The sequence below is a fragment of the Leptodactylus fuscus genome, chromosome 6 (genome assembly GCF_031893055.1).
Source record: "Leptodactylus fuscus isolate aLepFus1 chromosome 6, aLepFus1.hap2, whole genome shotgun sequence".
Taxonomy (NCBI): domain Eukaryota; kingdom Metazoa; phylum Chordata; class Amphibia; order Anura; family Leptodactylidae; genus Leptodactylus; species Leptodactylus fuscus.
The window spans coordinates 74,631,906-74,657,275 of NC_134270.1; the positions used below are offsets into that span (position 1 = coordinate 74,631,906).

The 25,370-nt window shown below is 39.4% G+C and overlaps 1 protein-coding gene across 2 annotated transcripts in view; it reads right to left on the reverse strand.

Annotated features, from left to right (window-relative positions):
- Positions 1-224: 224 nt before the first annotated feature.
- Positions 225-25,370, reverse strand: part of LOC142210818 (carnitine O-palmitoyltransferase 1, liver isoform-like) — a 58,816-nt gene continuing 33,670 nt past the window's right edge. The window contains exons 9-19 of one of the 2 annotated variants that reach the window (XM_075280256.1): positions 22,890-22,974; positions 18,109-18,304; positions 14,686-14,874; positions 14,208-14,313; positions 13,078-13,194; positions 10,348-10,512; positions 8,990-9,124; positions 8,520-8,672; positions 8,311-8,424; positions 5,616-5,708; positions 225-3,585 (exon numbers count right to left, since the gene is read on the reverse strand). In XM_075280256.1, the coding sequence (XP_075136357.1) occupies positions 3,508-3,585; positions 5,616-5,708; positions 8,311-8,424; positions 8,520-8,672; positions 8,990-9,124; positions 10,348-10,512; positions 13,078-13,194; positions 14,208-14,313; positions 14,686-14,874; positions 18,109-18,304; positions 22,890-22,974 (1,431 nt within the window). In that variant the 3' untranslated portion in view covers positions 225-3,507. Of the gene's footprint in view, positions 3,586-5,615; positions 5,709-8,310; positions 8,425-8,519; positions 8,673-8,989; positions 9,125-10,347; positions 10,513-13,077; positions 13,195-14,207; positions 14,314-14,685; positions 14,875-18,108; positions 18,305-22,889; positions 22,975-24,012; positions 24,101-25,370 lie in introns of both variants that reach the window. The other variant, XM_075280255.1, reaches the window with a different exon arrangement.

A 25,370-nucleotide genomic window follows, 5' to 3' on the forward strand; every position in this document is an offset into this window, starting at 1 on the left:
AATAAATTTGATTTCTATTGATGATGTTTGTGTGATTTTGTTGTCATCACATTCAACTTTGTACAGAACAAAGTATTCAATGAGAATATTTCATTCATCCAGATCTAGGAGGTGTTATTTGAGTTTTCCTTTTATTATTTAGAACAGTGGATTCTTATATAATGCTGTAAACATATATGAAACATACATCACATTTTAACCATAGGCTTTTTATTGTCCTCAAGTCTTTCCCAAATTAAAATTGCATTGATAATGGCAAGAACAAAAATATACAGTTGATTTCTCAACAATAACCAGAAATACAAGAAACACCAAAAAGCAAATTGAATGTAAAAAAAAAAAAAAAATCCTATATAAAGAAACAATAGTTGACTCATGCAAAAAACCTTCAGTAAGATGCTTGGAGTGCAATAAAATATAGAACGGACATGAAATATCTTTACTGTAAAGTTGTCCTATAGAAAATGGCAGCAAATAAAGTGGATGAATTAGTGATGCCACATAATGTAGAGGGCAGTACTAAATTACTAGAAATAATATGGTTTCTCACTATAGTTCATTGCAAAGTCTCACAATATATAGCCCTCAATTCATCACCTTGAACTCACAATTATATGTTGGAATAAAGCCTCGAACCTCTCGCTGTAAGGCTTCAGTACAGTAAAACAATGAGCTTCTTTTTTTTTTTTTTTTTTTTTTGGGGGGGGGGGGGGGGTACAGCCAGGAAATTACATTCCTTGAAGAAAAATATATATATTTCTGAATAATGAAGGATCATCTCTCTTCCCTGCACATTAGTTGACATATTTACTCACCATTATGGTTTAGGGAAGAAACAAGTATATTTCCCTTCTCCAAGTTTATAATGGAGTCTGACCACTTATCTGCTGGGGCTGTGGAATGAACTGCCCTGTACTTGAGTTTGCAGAGACCGGCACCGCATATTTAACTCCAATTTGTCATTGGCTTCACTAGTGAATTGATAGCTGCCTACTCATTGGTATCACAAGTGAAATGATAGCTGCCCCCATAATGGCTTCACTAGTGAGTTTATAGGCTGCTAATAAAATGGCAGCCTGTCCGGTCACTGATAGCTGTCCCTCCATTGCTGTCACTAGTAAAGTGATAGGCTGCCCCTTTAATGGTGTCACTAGTGAAAACACTGGGTACTGTGTCGCTAATGAAATCTCTGGCTGCACTGACACCAATGTCACGGCTGGCTATAGATATATATATGTATACCCACTGTATGGGGGTTATATCTAAAGTCAAATAGTGAGAGCTGAGAAATAGGGCACAACAAAACCTGTATTTCAGATCAAGAAGGAAAACTTGGGCAAAACGAACAATTAAAATAAAGTGGAAGCCACAACATCAGCAGAGGAAATCATATATAGGAAACAGATTGGCCTTGTGTGTGGAAATGTCTTTTGCATCCATAGAGAACAGTAAATAACAGATTTTTTTCTTACACGTTTAGGCTTTGGCTCAGATATGAATCATTTCTCAATACTTTACACTGTATAAAGGTAAGACTGAGGAATCTTTTCAAATTAGTGACCTCACCCTACAATACGGACCCTAACCCTTTAGAACCTTTCATATGGATAAAGAGTGAAGTCTTCTTATGCTAATATGCTGCCTATACCAACCATTGTAATTGTGAATATTGCATTTGGTCACACTTTGGAGGGTTTCTAGTGTTGGGGGTGGGGATTGAGTCCGCGGCCCTTAAACTAAAAAAAATCTATCAATGTAGTTAACATTAAAGATCCGCAACAGAATTAAAGGGGATTTCCATCTAAATTTGCTGACATGACTCAATGACCTGTGGTCTGAGGAGCTAGGACACTTAACACTTCCTTAAACTTTGTATGTCTGCATTCGGAGATTTTAGTGTGTATATGAGGTTTGCAAGACGTTAACCTACTGCAGTTTTAGATGGTGATCTAAGGTCACTAGGGCCATGGGAAGTTTGGATGTATGTGCTTATATTACAACCATCTGAAAGCGGCCTGCCTCAGGACCTGTGATAAAATGCTCCTTCATAAGCACCAGTCACTTAATGGCGCCATGTTGTGTATGTACTATCAAGACCCACTGGAAATAACTGCTGTGTCAGAGATCATGAATATGATCAAACAGTACGTGGAGTCTTATATTTTATTGAGTACTTTAGCCCCCATCTATCTGAGAACTGGTGTGGACCCTACCTCACAAACCAATACCCATACAAACCTCTCATGGTACGGGGGTTCTCCCTTATGACAATGTGTTGATTGAAAAGGTTCTTTGAGAATAATCTAACCACATGGTGTCCTCTTTATGTGACCTCAATGGTGGACTGTAACCTGTGAGGAAAGGGTTTAATTTTCCAGCAGCATTACAGAGTACCAACGTAAATTAGTGGACTGTCTATGTGGTGCAGAACAGGACAGAGACGCGTTCTTTGTAACCTCTCTCTACTCCACCTAATCGAAGAGGGCTCTGTCTACAGGAACCCTTTTATTAGTCCAAAATTCTTTAATGGGTTAGATGAAAATAGAATTTCCAAACTGGACAACCCCTTTAAGGCTAAGGCCCCACCTTGAGAATCACTGGGAAAAAAAAATGCTGGAGGAACACTGCATTTTTTTCTGCATCCTTTCACAGAGTATTGCTCTGCAGACTTTCTGTCCCTATTATAGCTATACAAAAAATGGCAGCATTTCCATAGATATAATTGACATGCTGCGATTTTGAAAAATGAAAGCGTTTTTGAAGATGGAGCTTTCTGCTGCGGATTTTTTTTTCTGCACGGTGTGGATGGGATTAGCCAGGATTCTAACCACTTTGCAGATATTGGAAAACACCCCGGCCTAAGTAAAGCAGAAATTCCTGCATAAATAGTTTAGAAGATAAAGATTATTCAGTAATGGCATAATGATACAAAAACAAACTAAAAAGCATAAAAACAAGAAGAGACGATCAAACACTTCTGTAAAGTTACTACAACAATACAGCAAGCCAAAAATATATAACTTTAAAATCATTAACAAAAATCTAGAGGTAAGGTGAAACTTTGGGAACAAAATGGAGATAGCCTGATGAGGAATGCCTCAAATATGGAAGGTATAAAACAATTGCATTGCTTTGCGACACGCTTCACTATAAGCAATAAGTTTGACAGAACATATAAGGCACCAGCTTACACATGGGACTTGTCCAATCTCTAGCATCCCTCACAAGATGCTTAGTTACATTGCACCTCATACAATAAGTCGTCAGCCATAAGACTGCACATGGTATGTGTTCCTCGTAGATCTCTGCACCTGACAGGTTGCTTGCTGCCATGATTGTACTGCATGTAAGGCAGTTCATACAGTCTGCTGAGTTATTGTACGTCTTTGTGGCTATAAAATAACACAATGGTCCCTGTATTTGGCAGCAATTTATTGTTGCATTTTTTTCTTGCTCCTTGAGGGTAACTTGAAAGATGTTTGAAAGACTGGCTGGAGAGGTAACATTCTAGATCTTATCTAGATTGAACAGGCTCAGAATATCGAGCAGAGCTTGCCGAATGTGTTTGCCAAAACGATGGGAATCCTGTAGAGAGGAAAAACAGACTGGTTAATGTGAAGGCAACTGAACAGCAAGCACAGAGCTTAAGGGCTTGTAGCCTGGTCACAATGCCTACCAGTGTACTGTACAAATATATCACTTAATACGGAGGAAAATAACGGAACCGACTGAATTTATTAACCTACTGTAAAATATACTATTGCCTCTATTAGTGGTAATTAATAATGAAATTCTGCTTTTGTTCTTGTGAGCCCTGCCTGGTGACAGAGGAAAGGGGAAAGACTGCTCTGACTACTGGGGAAGTATAAGGGGTGCTGTCATCACCCCTTATCTTTATATTCAAAGGGAACATGGAGCATGGTTGTAACCAGGAGCTGAACTTGGGACCAATTTTGGCTGGTGTTGCAGTCAGAAAAAAAAGTTATCGACACTGGCTTCAAAATAAAAGGATTCATTAATTTTAATTATATTATACAATTATTATCTACACAAATTGAATTCCTTTGAGAGTAAATATGTAACAACCACTGGCTTTTTAATGACTGACCATGGCTGTCAACCATTTTTGTAGAATTGATCTGTGGAAAAATGGAATTGGGAACCGGTGGTTTGGCCTACCAACTCCATTTTTGACTACTGTGAGAAGGTGACAGGCAGAGTGCTGGAGTCCAGATATCAGACCCTGGTTTCTGACATATGTGTGGTCCAGGGTGGATCTGGAGTAGGCATCAGCCTAAGTGTAGAGCCTTGGCTCATTACTGACCCATAAAAGGCTGTAGAGCCTGCAGTTCCATGAGGTGAAAGGAGGTGGATGGTTCTGTCATGTAACCCTGAGTCCGGTGAGACTATATTGCTTCTGTTTTGTTCGTGTGGCTGGAAGTAAGCCACACATATAATTAATTTAACCTACTGTCTAGTTAGTTGCTCAGACGAGAAAGTTTTTATTTATTTATTTTTTTTCTGAAGTTAAAGGGGTATTCCCATGTACATAATCATATCTATATTTGTAGATAATTAAAAGTTAAACATTTTTGCAAATATAAGTAATTAAAAATTCTGCAGAGTTTTAAAGATTTTCTCTAACTTTCTTAGTGGTGACAGTCTTTAATCTTGATCGGTTGCCATGGATACGAGCACTAATGCAGAAACTTTCTATGGTCTGGGTCTTGTCAGGAACCCAGCTATGATTTCCTTATTGTAGTCGGGTTATCAGGCAGGGACACTACCTGTATCAGAAGATATCCCGACCACAATGAAGTAATCATGGCTGATTTTCTGACGTTAGAAAGTTTCTGCATTGGTGGTCGTATCCATGTCAACCAATCAAGATAACAGACGTCACCAGTAAGAAAGTTAGAGAAAATCTTTAAAACTCTGCAGAATTTTTAATTACTTACATTTGCAAAAAATGTTTAACTTTTAATCATCTACAAATTAAAAAATAATTATGTACATGGAATACCACTTTAAGGCTGTATTTTATTGTCCTTATATTGTGCCTGAAATCAAGGTTTATTTATTATCCTGTTTTGTATTTTTTTCTAAATAAACCAATTTGCTGCATATTTTGTGTCCATCTTGATTGTTTGGGTCCGCACCACTGCTTCTACAGAGCTAACTTCTCCACACTACTGATAAAGTGGGAGGCTGCTGTAACTATTGGGGACTGGTGGGTGAGATCATTTGTGAGTACTATATTAGTTTCGGGCCTGTGGTGACTAGTGGGGGACACAATTTATACCACTAGGGAGCGCTAGTCTAATTATTGGGGGGTCAATACCTCAAGTGACATGTAAGACCAGGCCACACATATCCAGTTACAGACTTTTTAAAATTCTTCCTCAATTGAACTGTGCGATTTTTTTTCTTTAATATTCACAGATCTTAATGGATTCTGCAAATTCTGTGATGTGAATACAAATAAAAACCTGGTGCTGTTTGTTACTACAATGAAAGAATGCTGGAAGCCAATGTTAGCACTGAATAACTTCATAAAATGATCATTTGGGATGGTTCGGGAGGGGGATGCTCTGGCAGAAAGACAAGAAACTCACTGTCTCATTGCCGGAGAATTTGCAGGACACATGGAAGTTGATAAGATTTTCACCAACAATAATGTAGGAGACTCCATATCCATCATCGGCCACCTGTAAAAACAGGAAACAGATTTAAAGACTCAAACACTAGAAACATTGTTTCCTGCTTCGAACTCTGTAGTTGTCAGACACATGGAGGGGGCACCCGAGCCTGGAAAGCATGGACATGGTGCACTGGACTTCCTTCCGAAACAAGGTAAATGCAGTCACCAAAAACAATGCTACTGATATTAGAAGAGCTATAAGAAATGAGCAGAGACAACCCCAGTCTGTTCTAGTCACTATATATACCACATTTCACAGGGAACGCGTCACTGACATACCTGATAAAATAAGGATATCAATGCGAGTGCCTAATAGAAACATTATAATGAGTCCAATTGCACTCACTGAATAGCTCCACCGGATGCAAAGAGGCTGAAAAGAAAATCCTTCCTGATTCTATGGAGTCACATGAAGTATCACATGATCTTGTTGATTCACATAATTTCACCCAACGAATAATCTTTTCAGTTTGTTTCTACCAACTCCTTTTTTGTAGCCTAGTCTACAGATCTCTCAATAAGTGCTATACAGAGAGTATATGCCCTGTCATTGCTATATCCATTAAAGGGGTATTCCCATGTACATAATCATAGCTATATTTATCGATAATTAAAATTTAAACTTTTTTGCAAATATAAGTAATTAAAAATTCTGCAAAGTTTTAAAGATTTTCTCTAACTTTCTTAGTGGTGACAGTCTTGATCGGTTGCCATGGATACGACCACTAATGCAGAAACTTTCTATGGTCTGGGACTTGTCAGGAACCCAGCTAGGATATTCTTATTGTAGCTGGGATATCAGGCAGGGACACTACATGTATCAGAAGATATCCCGGCCACAATAAGGAAATCATGGCTGATTTTCTGACCTTATAAAGTTCCGGCATTCATGGTCGTATCCACTGGCAACCGATCCAAGACAACAGACTGTGACCACAAGATATTTAGAGAAAATCTTTAAAACTCTGCAAAATGTTTAATTACCGTATATACTCGAGTATAAGCCAAATTTTTGAGCACAGTTCTTGTGCTGAAAAAGCCCCCCTCGGCTTATGCTCGAGTCAACAAAAAAAAAAAAATTTTTTTTTTTTGGAAGGGGGGGGGGGGGGGGGGGTCTACGCTCAGCCGTAATATCAATGTATAAAATCTCCCATAGAATAGTGGAAAAAAAGGATGCTTTAAAAGAAAATTTTAAAAAAAAGTTGTAAATCACTCCTTTCCCTAAAATACATATAAAAGTAGAAAATGACTGTGAAACACACACACATTAGGTATCCCTGTGTCTGACAGTGCCCGGTCTACTGAATCTAGGTTATCTGCAGTGCTCATGTACAGACGGGAAGGGGTTAATAGGAGCACCACAGATACCCTATATTAAGCCAGGCTGAATTCCAAGTGTGTGGGGGGGGGGAAACAGTCCTCAAGCTCAAGGAAGGGGCAGACAGACAATCAAAACACCCCCTCCCCTTTCCCAGCAACTACTGCACCCAAAAACTCCGACCATTTTAATTTTTGAAATTTTCCAGTAGCTGCTGCATTTCCCCCCTAGGCTTATATTCGAGTCAATATGTTTTCCCAGTTTTTTTGTGGTAAAATTAGGGGCCTCGGCTTATATTCGGGTCGGCTTATACTCGCGTATATACGGTACTTATATTTGCAAAAATGTTTAACTTTTAATTATCTACAAATTTAAAAATAATTCTGTACATGGGAATACCCCTTTAATGCCCCAGTTACAATGAAATATTGCAAAATAAAAAAAAAAAAAAATGAAGTTTCACTGTACCCCCCCCCCCTTCACACATTGGTATTTTGTAACTAAATCGGAGACATACTGGAGCAAATTAACAAAACGTACAAGAATTCCAGCTTAATTTGAGCCAAAATGGTCCTAATCTTTTTATTTCTAGGGCTTAAAATGAATTTTGTGCTGAAAATCTGTGATAAAAAGAGTGGTTTTAAAACCTTTTTTAGACTACAAGTCTGATCACATTTTTAGCAGAATAATGCATACTAAAAAGTGTCCGCATCTTAGAATTGTAATGTCATGTTAATGTCACAGACAATCCGCATAAATACAAAAGACAGTGCAGGGGCTGGGTCTGCTCTTCCATTGTTTAGTAGTCACTAGGTGCTGTAACAAGTGTGAAACTGTATACACCAGACTTGTTGCCTGCAGCTATTGACTTCTGAAACACTTACACTTTCTGGTGTCCCAGTATCAATACTGCCCTGAATTATCATATATGAATCCATGTTAATCCTGTTACATAGTGATTCAGACAAAGGTAACACATGTCTCCTTGTATCCAAAGAAGTGACAATAGGAATCTACATGAGACTTTTCTTGATAGCTAAAGCTTAGAGAGAGCTGCACAACGGTGCAATTTTTCTTATAAAGAAATGAATCCAATTATATAGCCAATTTCACTATGTCTGGAGTCCCTCCAAACTAAACAACTACAAACAGTACAGACTCTTAAGATATCAAGAATACTATCATTTTAAATCGCAATTCATAAGGAATAAAAATGTATTAATAAAATCCAAGAAAAGGGATCCTCTTGAAGGAGTTTTTCTTATATGGAGCATTATATCAGTTTACTCACAGGTCCAAAGCCACCGCCACAGGAGACGTATTCTGGATGATTGACTAAATCAAACAGCTCCACCTGCTGAATAGGAGTCTGGCTGGTAGAAAGGCGCCACGGCTCAGAGAGAACCTACAAAAAGGCATTACACATTACTTACTGGACTTTCAATAAGGGCTATGGTTATGTAGTAAATGGCTCATTTTTCAAATTTCAGTATTATATACCTCTTTCAAGAAAGGAGAGTCTACTCCAAGGTATTTAGAAACTACATAAAGACAGAAGAGATGGCGATCAATCCCAGCCCCAGTCATTGCATTTCTGTACAGCAATTGGTGCTTTTCTGCTGCTAATCTGAAAAGTTTGAGTCGCTCTTCATTCTGTCAGTGGGAGAAATGTATAGTTAGTAAAAAAGGGCTAAAAAACAGCTACAAGATTAATATTTTTTTACGTTCATTCCTAGTAATAATCGTTATTGCTATTATTTTAGCAGGAAACGAATATCGCTAGAGGCAGTCCCTGTTTTTTCTTACAATATACAGATTAGGTATGGACAGAAAAGGGACTGTGGAAACTTTATTGATGGAAGGCAAAAAGACACTCTTTTGGCTGATGAATGTGTCAGCAGCACTACCACTATATACATAAAATAGACAATGTAAAAATGGTTTGACTTCAGCTTGGTTGATATACTCACTGTTTTAGAAGCCTCCACCATGGCCTTGACAAAGTTTGAGGACTCTACAGTACATGAACGAACAGTTTCTGTTCTTCCTTCCCTGAAAAGCCTCGTCATGGAAGCTTCATATGTTAGACAGAACTTTCCTTTATCCTAAAAAAAAAAAAAAAAAAAAAAAAAAAAGAAGAAAAAAAGAAGAGTGATCTACTACATAAATACAAAACCTATGGTTGTAATCCTGAAACCGCTACAAAATCCTAACAAAAATGTATTATTATTATTAGCAGTTGTGAATTTGTATTTGGAGGGACCTCAAAACCAGTGGCCGAGACATATGGCCCCCTGGCAAGGAGAGAATACAACTCATAACATGCCCTGAGTTGTAGTTTTACAATAACTGGGGAGCAACAGATTGCAGATGACTGCTGCCTGCTATCTGCTTTCTGTCATAACCCTCCATATCTGCACATACTTCATGCTACATATTGCAGCATCTATCTTTAGAACCCTTCATTATGCAACTCCCATTATTCCTCTTGGAAATGTTTAAATAAACTCAAAACTGAGCGATCCAATTTGCTTTATGAATATTCAGTCTTTTCTAGAAGAAATGACAGAGGAACGGTATAATACTGACTGTAACATGGACCAATGATTGGGAACATTCCAATGACTGGCCTGTGTACATGCCAGTGATCAGTTGGGGTATCAAACCTTTTGTGTGCCATTAAAAAAAAAAACCCTTGCTTGTCAGCAGTATTTGTGCTGTATTTTTATGAATGATCACTTTAGTATTTGTATGTTAGCATGTAGTTTGCATCTGTGTTTTATTACACCGGCTGATGCAAACAACTGCTAATTTTGTGTTGTATTAATACCAGGTTTTCCGTTTACTCTGTAAGGCTGGGACCACACATGTTGTGATTGCGCCAAAAAATGCCAGTGATAAACCTGCTGTGATCTACACAAAGTGACTTATTAACTATTGCTATAGGATTCCCCACCACTTTCCAACTTTTGCAGTGGATTGTTTTGCCATGCTGACTAGAAGAAAAACTTAACCAAAAATTCTGCATTGTGTTCATCCCATGCGGCCCTGAACTAAGAAGGACCAGGTCAATTCTTTCATGTCCTTAGACCCAGCCCAGTTTGGTTGCTTTTGTTTGGCTCCCCAGCAGAGACCCGTGTTTGTGCATTATTTTTTGGGGTTAAAAATAATTTAGCCTTTTACTGTTAGTCACTTGGTTTTCAACAGGAGGCAGAAAGCTAAATAGCAGTCTTTAACGTGTAGGAAAAATCTGAAAATATCACATTAAAATAACAATATCAACAAAAAATGAGGTGTACAGTATTGATGAGAAGCTTTAAAGCCTCACCCTATAGTGTGCAAGCTGCAGAGCAATCTGGATGAAAGCATCAGGACTAGTTTTACACTTCTTTATTAAACCCTTTCCAAAGTCTTTGAAGGGAAAAGTGTGGAAATCCACATCATCTGCTAGAGCTTGAGCAACCTTTAGTGAACTGTGGATGATTTCTTGACACTGTTAGAGAAACAAAGGGAAAGAGAGTTAAAATAACATAAAGAGAATAAAAGATGCCCTGAGTACCGTACTTAAGTAGTGTAAAGGTTGTGAACCATTGAACTGACATGTAAATTACAAGAAGACCAAAACTATTTGGCATATGTGTAATTAAAGCTATAGAGACTGCTGGGGGTCCAAAGACTGAGGGGGACAATTCAGATGTAAAAGCAGTATGCGTCTAGACACCAGTTTTGTCTAGCACCAGAATGGACTTTATTATGCATATTTACTCAAACTGAAGTACAATGCATCCCTAAATACATTAAATACATTACAAGCAGTTCCTTTTATTCTTAGCTTCAGAGGCTAACAAAACTATTTTTCATACAGGATGTTACCCCAATGTACTAATCCTTCCTTTGTTTTTTGGATAAATAAATGGAGTGTTTAACATGAACAGGCTACAAGTGACTTTGAACAAGGGGTCACAAACTAAATGATTCATTCTCATCTGAGATTTTATTCACAATATACCCATGATAGCAAGTGCACCATCACCCCAGCCAGGCTACTGGCTAATAGAGATGAGCGAGTACTATTCAAAACTCCCATTTCAAATAGCAGGGGGTTAAGTGGCTGACCGCCGGCAAAGTGCATGCCAGCCGCTTCCATTCATTCCTTTGGGTGCGTGCTATTCGAAACGGCCGTTTCGAATAGTACTCGCTCATCTCTACTCGCTAACAGGGAATCCGGGACAACTGTCCCAGATCCCTCCTGAGAGTGAGCGCTTCTTTCAATTTTATGTAAAAATGTACATACACCTGAAAACTGTCAGTGTAGGCCGTGAGTCCACGACTTACAGTGACAGAAGATTCTGCCCCGACGCAGGCGTGATGACCTCATTCATCACACCTACTTTGCGGTGGAAGCAGGTTGCCCGGCTACTCTTCATGAGAGTACAAGTATAGGAGCATGTTACACTGTACAATGTGCTCCACTGTGGTGATTGCGGGGCACACTGTACAGTGTGGGGGCCACAGTGGAGTATATTGTACTGTGTGTGGGCCCTTCACTATTTATATCACACAACATCAGTTTTATAGCAGACAGGTGATATTATTACATGCTGTAATGACATTGCATGGTTGCTATAAAACAGATTTGAAATCTGTGATGTAAATAGTGAACATTAATTGTTGAAAAGTATAACAAATGGAAAACTCTACCTTCCAGTACAAAGTTGTTTTATATAATTGAAAGCACTGTAAAGCCCCATTCACACAACCGTATTTTGCGGGTCTGTAACTGTCTGCAATTGTGGATCCACAGAGAATTAAGGTTAAATTGCCGTGTTGTCACTTTGCGGTAAACTAGTGGGTTTTGGGTAGCAGTTTGAACCCTAAAAGGTTCACCATTATTGAACTATACCATTGGCAACAAAAATGGAGCTACACAACACCTTTAGGCTGAGGCCCCACATTGCAGAAACACAGCTTTTTCTGTGGCAGATTTTGTTGGGATTTGTTTGAGTCAAAGCCAGGAGTGGATACAAAAGGAATTGGAAATTTACAGGCAGCTCATATACTTCTACCTTTTGCTCAAAGCACCCCTGGCTCTGGTTCAAAAACGGCAACAAAATAAAGCTGCATTTCTGCAACATGGGGACTTAGCCTTAAACTTGAATGGTACCTTAAATAACAACTATTAGGTAACTTGGTGATTGATATACCTGGAAGAGCCTAAACAAGCATAAGTGAGATGGCGTACTACTAAAATGGTGACACTCAATGTTTAGTTCTATGGTTTAAATCACTATGAATACTCTGGGAAAGCACAATCTTCTAGCTGTAATGAAAGACGTGCATGCTGTTTTAGGGGTCATTTGCACTTAGGCCTGTGTCCGCCTGGTGTCATTTCGACCGGTTTTCCGTCCTCAGCCCCGAGAAACTGGACAGGGGACGACTTTACGGCAGTCTGTTTTAAAATCCATTCATTTGAATGGGTTTTAAAAGCAAACCGCTAGTGTCCGCCTGCAGCCTCTCTGTGGGGAAACCGTTTGCACCGAGTTACACATGCAGGACTGTGTGTCCGGCTGAAAAAAAATGGTTTTCCTGTGGAAAGGCTGCAGGTGGACTCCGGCGGTTTGCTTTTAAAACCCGTTCAAGTGAATGCATTTTAAAACTGACCGCTGGGAAGCTGTCCCCTGTCCAGTTTGTCAGGGCTGAGGACGGAAACCCGGCAGAATGACACAGGGCAGACAAAGGCGCAAATGTGAATGCCCCCTTATTGGGACTTAGAAAGAACCATCATTGTGGATAAAGTTGACCTTAGACCAATATATACAGTAACTATATCAGTGATACAAGAGAAGCTTGTGTATAATATTATGCAAGTCTATATTTGATTGTAAAAAAAAAATGGGTCTGATATATACTAACATAATTTAAAAAACAAAACAGTGAGTATTTTTATTTTGTATAATACCCCAAAACAAATAAGGAGTCATTTATCAAAACTGGTGCAAAGTAAAAATTGATTTTGCTCTCCATAGCATTGATGTAAACCAGAGTTAAAGCGACTCACCTCATCGGAGATTTCCCACAGTAATCTCTGTGGTAATGGCAATGCGACATCTGCTTGCCCCTTGCAGTGACCTTCATCATTGTACCCAAGGTGAAAGCAATCTGTGGCTAACATGGACTTAGAGGAAAATAATAGAAAGTAAGTAGTTATATTATAGATTCAGTCTAAAAGTATCAAGCCTCTCCTGCTGAGTACTATACATGCAAAACATTCAATTTATTTTACTTGGCTTGTTCTTTTAGCATTTGGCCACTATGGGGCACTATTCTTTTGCCATAATTCAGGTTTCATGACCTGACCACTTTGAGGCACACTTCTTTTAGTCTATGAAATAAAAATCAACAAGGAAGACTGTCAATGGTTTGCATCAGTATTTGGAAGTCGAAACCAGAAATGGAGATTACATGTAGATAAGATCTAATAGCTAGTATTGCACTGTGTTTTTGACCTGCTCCTAGTTTTGGTTTACAAACAATGATGCAAACTTCTGACTAAATACTTAACATGTGAAGGAGTGTTCACACCTGCGCTGCTGTCTGCCCGCCGTGATTCTGCCGAAATTGGAGAAAAACAGCTTGGGGACAGCTTGCATATGGTCAGTTTAAAAACCCATTCATTTCAATGAGTTTTTAAAGCAATCCACAAGTGTCCATATGCAGCCTCTCTGATGTGAAACCGCTGTTTAATTTGCATGGACACAAAGTCCTGCATGTCCGACTTTGTAACCAGCCCCCCAAAAAACGGTTTCCAGGCGGAATGGCCGCAGGCGGACACCGGCTTTACCTTTAAAAACCCATTCAAGTGAATGGAATTTAAAGCTGACCAACGGGAAGCCGTCCCCTTTCCAGTTTCTTGGGGCTGAGGTCAGAAACCCATGGAATGGCACAGGGCGGACACCGGGCGCAAGTGTGAACCCCCCCCTTATTGCTGTAAGCGGCATGTATATCAGCAATGAAAAATAACATTCATGTTATATAAAATATCTCTTATAATCTTATGACACAATTTATAAAATAAACTAATACCAAATGAATGAATAATTAAAAAATAAAAAAATCACAAAAATGCCACCACTAGCACATATTACATACAACTACTGTCTCATTGTTTTAGCCTTCCTCTGCTCTTACCTCCCACATATGTCCTATGATGGGTGCATCTGCCCATGAATGCTCAGCGTTCAATCCCACTTTTCCATTTGGGAATACCACAAAGGAAAATGACTTATCAAACCATCTAAAAGAGGTACAAAAAAAAAAAAAAAAAAAAAAAAAAGAACAGACAATGCGTTAGCCACTTAAAGGGTACATGTTACCACAACAATACAGATCTATGAAGGAATCTTGTAAGGCTAAAGCCCAGTGTGACGTCCCGCAGCAAAAAAAAAAAAAACTGCGCCGGAAAAGCATCCCGCAGCACTTTGCACAGAAAGCTTTCTGCTTCAATTACACCTATAGGGAATCTGCCGCTGTTTCCATCGGTATAATTGAGATGCTGCAATTTCCAAAATCTTTCAGATGAGGGTCCTCTTTGGAAACCAAAATCCAGAGTAAAGAACTGGTGAGGGATTTATCTCAAAAGGCAGATGTGAGAAGATTTACTTCTGACCTGTCATAGCATTTCCCATGTAGTAGAGATTTGGCATAGGCATCCAAAGAGTTTACTGGATCTTCTGTGCGTAGTCCCTGTTCGCTATCATCTAAAGTGACAAAGAACGCAGCTCTCTCCACAACATCCAGAGACTGCAAGTTCTTCCCACTGCGGAAGTAAGACTTGCGAGCTTTGGCCCAAGTAGTCCTTCAAAAATAGAGAATCAAAAGGGATGAAACAAAGAAATGAACTTTATATTATATTATTAATAAAAGTGTAATACAATTAATAACGGGTTGTGCCATCAAAATAAATAGCAATAACTAAATTCTATATGCATTTTATAGTAATTTTGTAAAGTATTGGTATTAAAGAAAATTACAGAATGAATTCGGCAGTATGCTTTTGGAAAGAAGCAGGGATATCATTTAAGGCAGACATAAGCATGGGCAGCAGTATTGATAACAATAAAGGGTAGACGTTTCGATAAAGACTCAAAGTATTGAGGAGAAAACCCACTAGATAAGCACCTTAGGGCTCGTTCACATCTGCGCCCGGTCTCCGTTCTGCAGGTTTCCATTTCCTGCACAAAACTGGGCAGGAGACGGAAACCTGCAGGCATGTTTAAAACCCATTCATTTTAATGTGTTTGAAAAGTGTCCGGCTGTGAGCGCCGGTGAGCGTTTTATGCTCTCCGCGGCGAAACCGTTATTTTTAACCGGACACAGAGTCGGACATGCAGGACTTTGTGTCCGGTTTTAAAAAAAAAACGGTTTCGCCGCAGAGAGCATAAAACGCTCACCGGCGCTGACGGCCGGACACTGTCTGACAGGTTTCCGTCTTCTGCCGGCAGAAGAGAGAAACCTGATACAGAGACCTGGACGCTGGTGTGAACCCAGTGTTACCAGTCTGTGCTGTTCTCCTCCTTATCAGAGGCAGACAGGGTAAAAGAATTGTTCAGGATGGAGCAACATGAAGTGCTTATCTTATGGCTATTCCCCTCAATGCTTAGTGCTATGGTAGTATGCCATTTTTTTTAATGCTATAAAGTATTGTTACCCAGAACTACTGTATATCACTGGTGGTTACTGGTTACGCTCATTGGAGGTTATGGCAAGAACCTGTGATTGGGTGAAGCTGTAATTTGTGTTTATGCAGATAAAAATATCCCCGCACTAGGGACCGAACCTAATCACTAGAAGCAGTGACGAGTGGAACAGGTAACTCTAGCTTGCCATGTTATTTTTCTGTAATCCCTGCACACGGGTAACATTTTTATTCAAATATTTTTTAATCTGACAACTCCATTAATCTGGAAATGATGACTCTATACTTCAGACAGCTGTTGATTAAATGATGTGTGTTTGGCTAACAGCTAGCACAACCGAATAGAACCAAAGTGATTCTGAGCTCTGACACTGGCTGCTTCTGAATGGAGCGCTGAATCACACCCCCTCAACTTTCCTTAATAATGACTTTTTCTCAACTGATACTTATAATTACAATAATACCATCTTTGCAGAGGTTTGCTGGCATCATATTGCATGAGGCACTGCCAAAATCATAGTTATCTTCGATTCTTACAGAGTGACGCTACATGTAGCACTGTAATATTACAGCAATAAGCATTAACTACCCATTCAGTGTTATGGAATATTACGGCCTTGAGCAGGAACAAGATAAGTCATATCACTTGCTGATTTCTTTGAAGGGATTCTACCATTAAAATCAAATTTTTTGTGGCTAACACGTAGGAATAGCCTTAAGAAAGGCTATTCTTCTCCTAACTTTAGATGTCTTCTCCATGCCGCTGTTCTGTCGCTCCCAGTGCTGCGAGAGAACTCATTTGCATACCAACAAAAACCAGGATTTCTACCGAACGGTGGTGCAAAGAAGACATCTAAAGGTAGGAGAAAAATAGCCTTTCTTAAGGCTATTCCTACTTGTTAGCCACAAAAATTTGATTTTAATGGTAGAATCCCATTAAAAGACCTGATCTCTTGTAATATTCAGTATTGTTCAAAACCATGTGTCATTTGAAGATGGCGACCTTTGCTCTTTGGCAGTTACTCATTGTTGACCTGATAATTGATACTTCAGGGGGATGTTGAGCGGGTTCTATGTATTTTCACTGTGCTAAAATTTATTTTGGCACAGTGAAAATAGTTTAGGACTGCTCGCTGTTTTTAAATGGCAAGTGGTGCAGGTCAAATCTAGAAGAAGCTGATCAGAGGCAGTCTTATAGAAGCTCCAGCTTTATAAAATATAATGGGTTAGTGTGCAGGCCGTGAAAAACATGGCAAGGGGGGCAACACGGTGGCTCAATGGTTATCACTGCAGTCTTGCAGCGCTGGAGTCCGGGGATCGAATCTCGCCAGGAACAACATCTGCAAAGAGTTCGTATGTTCTCCCTGTGTTTGCGTGGATTTCCTCCCATTCTACAAAGACATACTGATAGGGAAAAAAATGTACATTGTGATCCCTATATGGGGCTCACAATCTACATTAAAAGAAAAAAAAAACACCCCAAAAAAACCAAACAAAGAAAAAAAAAACCCATGGCAAGCACACATTTGCATCAATGATGCCTAACCCGAAACATTGACGTAGGTGCCCTCTCTGCCCAGGGCTTTTACATACTATATTTCAAAAAGAACAAAATCCATTTTAATCATTATTTTGTTAATTTACAAATTAAAGAAAAAATTTGCATACAATAAATTTTCAAAAAACAAAAATAAAATTTTTCACCTTTTGTAAAGTTTACCCCATCTAAAACAAAAAAGAACACATAATCCCAGTAAAAGATAACACGATTAAATAAATAGCTCTATGTCACGAAAACACCCAAAAACTAATTATGCAAAAATGGTTTGGGTAACCCACTGAATAAAAGTTAAGTTCATTAAACTAGCATGTCAAATAGCAAAAAATATCTGATCACTAAAGAAGTTGTGCAGACAAAATAAATGTTTTTAAAATAGGTTGGGGGACGTGATTTGAAAAAAAAAAAATAAAAAATTATACTCCCCTGTCCCCAGTGCTCTGGTGTTCTACCAGTGTGGTCCAGATCTTCTGTCGCCGGTTCTGATGTCCCAGATCCTTTCTGCTGATGCTGCTGATTGGCCTCAGTGGTCATGTGACCGCTGATGCCAATCAGCAGCCTCAGGAAGAGACCTCAGGACGTCATAGGTAGTGACATCTCATGCCCTTCGCTGAGCAGTCACGTGTGGTCGGGACTTCCGCTTAGAAGGCAACAACAGATTAACAGGACCAGACTGCGCTAGGAGGCACTGAGCAAAGGAGAGTATGATTGATTTTTCACCTCCCCCAGCATATTTAAAGTATATTTTTGCCTAGACATTCCCTTTAAGGACTTTCCAAGTCTGGTCACAAAGTGGCTAATTGGTTACTATAAGTATCCTTATCCTTCTTGCTTACCTATCTCCAGCCGTTAAAGCAGCCAGTTTCTCTTCTCCCACCTGTGGCGAGCTTGTGTCATCCAGAATATGTTGGAACTGGATCTCAAGTTCCTTAGGGTTCAGCATACGTCCGTTATGGTAAACCCAGACCTTGAAAAAGCGACCTTTGTGGTACACCACAATGTGCTTACTGTCTGAAAAGTGCTGGATGGAATCTGGTCATAGAAAATAGGTTTGGTCAAAACCTCATGGGATAAATCCTTAAAATCTTAACATTCAAAATCTTTGCTGTTAAAGAGGTATTCTGGTTTGCATGGTTTAATTTATTAGTGTAGAGAACAGGATATACCGTATTTTTCGGACTATAAGACGCACCGGACCATAAGACGCACTAAGGTTTTAGAGGAGGAAAATAGGGAAAAAAAAAATTTTAAGGAAAAAAAATTGGTGAAATATTTAATAACCTAATAATATAATAGTTCACCAATGTAAATAGAACCGGGGGCTTTCGGACACAGGGATACCAAATGTGTATGTGTTTCACAGTAATGTTTTTGTTTTATATGTATTGTAGGGCTATGGGGGTGATTTGAACATATCTATCTATCTAATCTATCCTATCTATCTATCTATCTATCTATCTATCTGTCTGTCTGTCTGTCTGTCTGTCTGTCTGTCTGTCTGTCTGTCTGTCTCTGTCTATCTATCTAATCTCATCCATGGATGGAAAGAGACACCCTGCAGTGAAGCTATGTAAGAAGAGAAAAAGGGGCGGGCCAGACGGGTGAAGGAGGTGTGGTTTTCTAAGCAAACTTGAAAACACACCTCTTTCACCTGTCTGGCTCGTCCCTCCTTCACTGCCTCTCACATCTTGCTTCTGCAATGAAGCCACACAGGCAGGGAAATAGGGGCGGGCCAGACGGGTGAAGGTGGTGTGGTTTCAAGCTTGCCGAGAAAACCACGCCTCCTCCTCCCGTTTGGCCCGCCCCTCCTTCCCTGTCTGTGTGGTTTCATTGCCGGAGCCAGATCTGAGAGGCAGTGAAGGAGGGGCGGGCCAGACGGGTGAAAGAGGCGTGGTTTTCTCTGCAAGCTTGAAACCACGCTTCCTTCACCTGTCTGGCCCGCCCCTACTTCCCTGCCTCTCAGATCTCGCTCCTGCAAACACGCGACACAGACAGGGAAGGAGGGGCAGAGCAGGCAGGCACCGTGCTGCTCTTCTTTTCATTCGCACAGACGGGACACAGACGCTGCGCACGCTGCATTCGGACTATAAGACGCACACACATTTTCCTCCCATATTGGGAGGAAAAAAAGTGCGTCTTATAGTCCGAAAAATACGGTAATGCACTTTTCTAATACACACTGAATACTTTTAGCTCGTACATCTCTAACAGTGCAGCAGTCTGTCTCTAAAGAAAAAAAATGACATGGTCCATGTTTAATGCATTCGTAAGAGAATTGAAACGGACTAATCAATCATGTGACCCTCACATGTGTCATGTGACCCCTGGCATTCACTTAACTGTCCAGGTTTGTAACAGACAAATAATAGTTTTAATCGGGGAGCAGAGGGTATACTGTATCATTGTCATACCTATCAGTGTACATAGTGTGCATTTCATCATAATGTCTGTCAGAGTATACACAATATTACTAAAGTATCATCTCATCGTGCCTGTCAATGTATATACATTATTACAACATTACTTCCTTATGTGGCAGCATGTACAGTAAAAATACAGCACCATCTCATATCAGTATATATATACACACACAGCATTACTACAGTATGTCATGTGTCAATGTATATAGTATTACTACAGAATTACCTCATGTCTGTTAAAGTATATACAGTATTGCTACAGCTTCAGCTCATCTTCCTTTTATTGAATTTTTTTTTTTTTTTTACAGTTAACTTTATTAATAACAAGACTTCATCACTTAGAGACAGATGGGCATGTTTCAAATCATATAATGGCATATAAATACACACATAGTGAACCAGTTACAATGAGAATCTGTTTCCACCATTAGTCCTATTTAATTATCTCATGAAGGTGTCCAGTGTACCAAGCAAACACATGTATGTAAACCAGTTTCTTAGGGGGAATATGCAAATCTGTCTCCCAAGATGTAAACTTTGTCATGCATGATGTTTAAGGATGCTGCCCTCTAGAGGGCGGCATACAGAATGCACAGTTCTCCTAATTACATCCTGGAGAATAGATTTGCATATTTTTTACCCAGAATCCCTAGCGGAGCAGGAATGACTTGTAAGTCTCCGTACTGCTTATGTAGGCACACACTCTCCCTGATGTGTACGATTATCCCCTGACCCAAGATGTAAATAGGTAGAAAGTGCCTCTGTTATGCTGTCCTCTATAGGAAGCATCCTGAACATCATGTCCGACTTTCCCAGAAGCCTTTACTGCATAATGTGGGATTTTTACCAAGTCAGTTTCTCAACTACGGACGGCCGTTTCGGTCTGGTTGGACCTTGTCAGCGCAGCGTAGAGAGAACTGACTTGGTAGAAGTGAGAGGCTGAGAGACCAGATTATGGGGTAAAAATCCCACATTATGCAGTAAAGGCTTCTGGAAAATTTGGGCATGATGTTCAGGGTGCTTCCTATAGAGGGCAGCATAACAGAGGCACTGTCTCTCTATTTACATCTTGGGAGGAATATGCAAATCTGTCTCCCAAGATGTAAATATGTAGACAGTGCCTCTGTTATGCTGCCCTCTATAGGAAGCACCCTGAACATCATGCCCGACTTTCCCAGAAGCCTTTACTGCATAATGATCTCTTGCAGTGTAGCGACTATGGCTGTATAAGTCTCCACACACCTAATAGGTGGTTTCTCCTTAAAGAGGAACATTATCCCCATAATCTGGTCTCTCAGGCTCTCACTTCTACCAAGTCAGTTCTCTCTATGCTGCGCTGACGAGGTCCAACCAGACCGAAACGGCTGTCCGTAGCTGAGAAATTGACTTGTTAAAAATCCCACTTTATGCAGTAAAGGCTTCTGGGAAAGTCAGGCATGATGTTCAGGGTGCTTCCTATAGAGGGCAGTATAACAGAGGCACTGTCTCCCTATTTACATCTTGGGAGACAGATTTGCATATTCCTCCCATGATCCCTTACAGAGGAGCGACTATGGCTGTATAAGTCTCCACACACCTAATAGGTGGTCTCTCCTTAAGGAGTGACATTATCCCCATAATCTAACCAGTTTCTTAGCGAATGCCAGAGGGGGTCACATGTGTTACATGACTGACATTCCATTCTAGAGCTGACAGCACTGATATAATAAATGCATGCAAGCAGAATTTTACATAGAAAAATGTATGATATCCCAGTCAACAGACAAATAAAACAAAACAGAAAAACAGTATTTCAATAATAAAATTCTATCAGCAGAAGGTGACTTCACTTTAATGTATGACATATACCGTAAAGTGAATTTTAATGCTTTCACTCTTGGGAAGGGGTAAAATTCAACTCTACATCTAAAGAACATTATTGAGGGCAGATTTGAAAATTTCCATTTGACTCATTTCTAAAATATTTCAGATGCATGTTGGTAATTACTTACATATCTGCTTGACACATAACTGCGGCAGAGTTTTATAGCAACCCATTATTTCGCTTGTTACTGAGTACAGTATTACATGTCCCCTAGCTGTCTGAATCTTTGCATAGGTCACATAGAAGCTGTGTGTAAGTGAACACAGGTGCCATCAGTCTATGGAGAAAACTATGCAGTGCAGTGATGTTATGCTACACCGTAATAAAACCATGATGCATGACAGCAAGGGTAACAAAGTGTGGGCAATAATACGGGGCACAATTGTAAAGGCAAACATTTGGACACCATTATATGTAACCTCCATTTCACAACATTACATGAAACTACTTTATTTGAAATCTAGCAGCAAATGAATTACTCGCTTCTATTTCATTGGGGAAGTCTCTCAGCAAATCAGATCTAAGGTCAGGAGTAATCATGTGGAATGACATCATATGACATCATTAAAGGGGAAGTCACCAACCAGCTGTCAGATTCCTATACTTCAAGTACAGTTGTGTTAGATAATTTCCCAAATGATGCTATATTCATTAAACCCCTATCAGTTTGCTTCTTTCCCAGCCACAAGACATTCCATGACAAAAGGAAGAAAAAAGGAGATTTCAAATAAATTCAGATGAGGAGCCCCTTTAACTGAGCTTTTAAGGGATTGCCTGAAATAGACATCTCCTGTAAATGAAGCTGTCCTAGCAATCCACTTTTTGCTATGGGTTCCGATGAATAAGACTAGGACTTCATGTAATTCCCTACTTTCCTATGAAGAAAAGTTGGAAGGGATATTGTAAAAATTGGTTGTAAGATATATTTTTTTCTGGAAAGGAATGACGTCAAGCATAAGTTGGACTAGTTCCTCCATTTATACAGTGAATCTCAGGCAACTCTTGAAGCCTCCTGATGTCTTCACATGTCTAGCTGCACATCTCTTGTGCAGTGCAAATAAATGGGCTACTACTTCTTTCGCAGTGGAAACTACTCTCTTACAGCACCGTACACTTATGTTAACAAAGAAGAATGTTAGGATAAATGTCTTTGAGAAGGTCCTACATTATGACATCCATATAGCCTGCTGAGACAGACATTTCATAGACTTGTCACCTTTCTTCCAGATATCAAAGGAATGAGCCGTGTTGTATAGTAGTGTGGAAGCCACCCTTAGCTTTTGCTTTTCTAAGATTAGTCAAAGATTTTAGAAATTGGCAAGATTGTTCCTACCTGTGTCTATTCCGGGGATACGTGCTGTGTTAAATATGCGCTCACACTGGGCAGAGCACATGGGCAAACAATCTTGAATCATCAGCTGTATAAGAAGGAAAACAGGAGCCACACACCAAGAAGAACAAGAAAAGGATAACACAATAGAAGATGGAGTAGTGGAGCGTGCAGAGGTAGAAACAAGGTACACGGTAGAAAAATGGGCAAACAAGGCCAAAAATAAAAGGGCCAAACAGTAATTGTTTGGAGTTTAGGTAAAATTGGATTGTGTGTATTAGGGTGAATAGTTAACCGAGGTTGTGGAAAAGGAACAAAACAACATAAAAAGGAGAAGGTAAAGGAAAGGAAGAGGAGAGGGCAGAAAGAATACCATAATCAATAGACATTCCGCTACCACAGAAAGAATATTATTTATTAACTGAAATGTAACTTGTAAGGTTAATTCCAGCACTAGCTCACACAAGCAAAGATAAAGTAAGGCGAACCTTCACCCAGCCATGAGCTCCGGTTGTTGGTTTAATAGTCATCAGGTTTTGATGGACACATTTGGAGCCTGTATTTTTGTTTAAAAGGTTAAAGGGGTTGTCTGGGTTAAAATATTAATGGCATAATCTAAGGATAGGTCACTAATATCAAATGGGTGGGGGGTGACAGAACTGAGTCACTGCAGCTTAGTTCTCATTCAAGCGTATAAGGGCTGATCTGCAGTACCAAAGTCTGGCCACTACATGGGGAGCAGCGCTGTCTGCTTCTTGTTCCATTCTCTTTGTATCAGTAACTGAAAATAGATAATTGATGGGGATGGGGGATGTCGGACACCCACTAATCTGGTATTGAGGACCTATCTTATTAACCTGGAATACCCCTTTAATATAAAACACTGTTCATGTAAACAGGAAAAGGTTGACATCTTCTTTTTAAGAAAACACAGCCCAATGTTAACAAATTCATTTGCAATAACTCGATCTACTGAAGCTCCAAATGTGAAACACAAAACCTATCTGCAGCAGTTCGCACACAAATCTCATTAATAGAAAAGGTGAGGAAAACTCTGGTCGTTGTTAGGTCCCATTCACCGTAAGTGATAATAATGATGCTGAGTCTGGTTCACCCGCTCACGTACCTGTTTCCTCTCCAGGAATGCGGGTGGTGTTAAAGGTGCGCTCCCACTGGGATGAGCACAGCGGGATAATGGATCCTGGGACCCTGCTCTATACCCAGTTATTACAGTGGGTACAGGAGCATCACAGAGACACCATGAAGGGAGATAACACAATGCAAAAGAGTTGATATGAAAGCCCAATTAAGACATCATAACATGTCATAAGCTTTCTGAATGCATGTAAGACTTTCATAAAGTAAATGTTCAATAAAAAAAAAAAAAAATATATATATATATATATATATATATATATATATATATATATATATATATCTTAATTCAGTTTCTGTTAAAGTGTACCTATTGTTAGAACTATGTCTGTACTAATTTATAGAACATGTAAATATATAAAATATTGAAAAGGTTTTTGTTTTTTTTTACTAAGGGAAAGTGACATCTTTCTCTCCTTCCAATTAAGTCATACCTCCTTTTTCTTACAGGTTCTCTTTAAATAGTCCCCAAAAATCTGTACGTGGGAATGCATTAGATTGTAAACTAGGAAGAAGGGAAGGGCTGCAGCTGTGTAACTGCATACTATGAGTGAGGAGGGGTAAAATCGGTGACATCATCATCTATAGTTGCTACGAGGGACCTGACATCATTCGTAACATCCACATAGTAGAAAAAGGAGGCAATGGGCACGCTGGTTCAAATGATTATCATTATCTTAAACGACGCATTTCAGGACCACAGATCGCTTTCTCAAGTGTGTAAAGTAACATGTCCAAATACAAGGTATATACTGTATACAATACAAAATACAGAAAAAACACACCAAAAAAGGCGGTAGCCACTCCCATTTAGGTCTGTGTTCTGTCTTTTTTTTTCTTTCTGTGTTTTGTATTGTATACAGTATATACCTTGTATTTGCACGTTACTTTACACACTTGAGAAAGGGATCTGTATTCCCGAAACGCGTCGTGTGATAAAGATAATCATTTGGGCCATTTTGTTATGGGTAGGTCCACTGTACGGAGTGGACCTATAATGTCCAAGAGTTTCGCTTTTTTTTTTTCTCCAAACTCCAAACAATAGGTACATTTTAAAGGAAATTTGTCATGGCAGATGCATAAGACATACAATTTGTACTAAGAGATGGTTTAGATATCAAGGTGTGGGTATTAACAGCAGAATAACCCCTATGTATTCTTGGTAATGGTTTAAGTGGCATATAAAGATGGCAATCATACAACAGAACATTATGGAGATACTGTCACTTGCTTACAACAATAAGGGTGAACAGAGATCGCCTAGACTGTTATTTTTGTTACTGCTCTCCACATGAACATGAAGCTCATGGAGAGACTACTCTTTAAAGG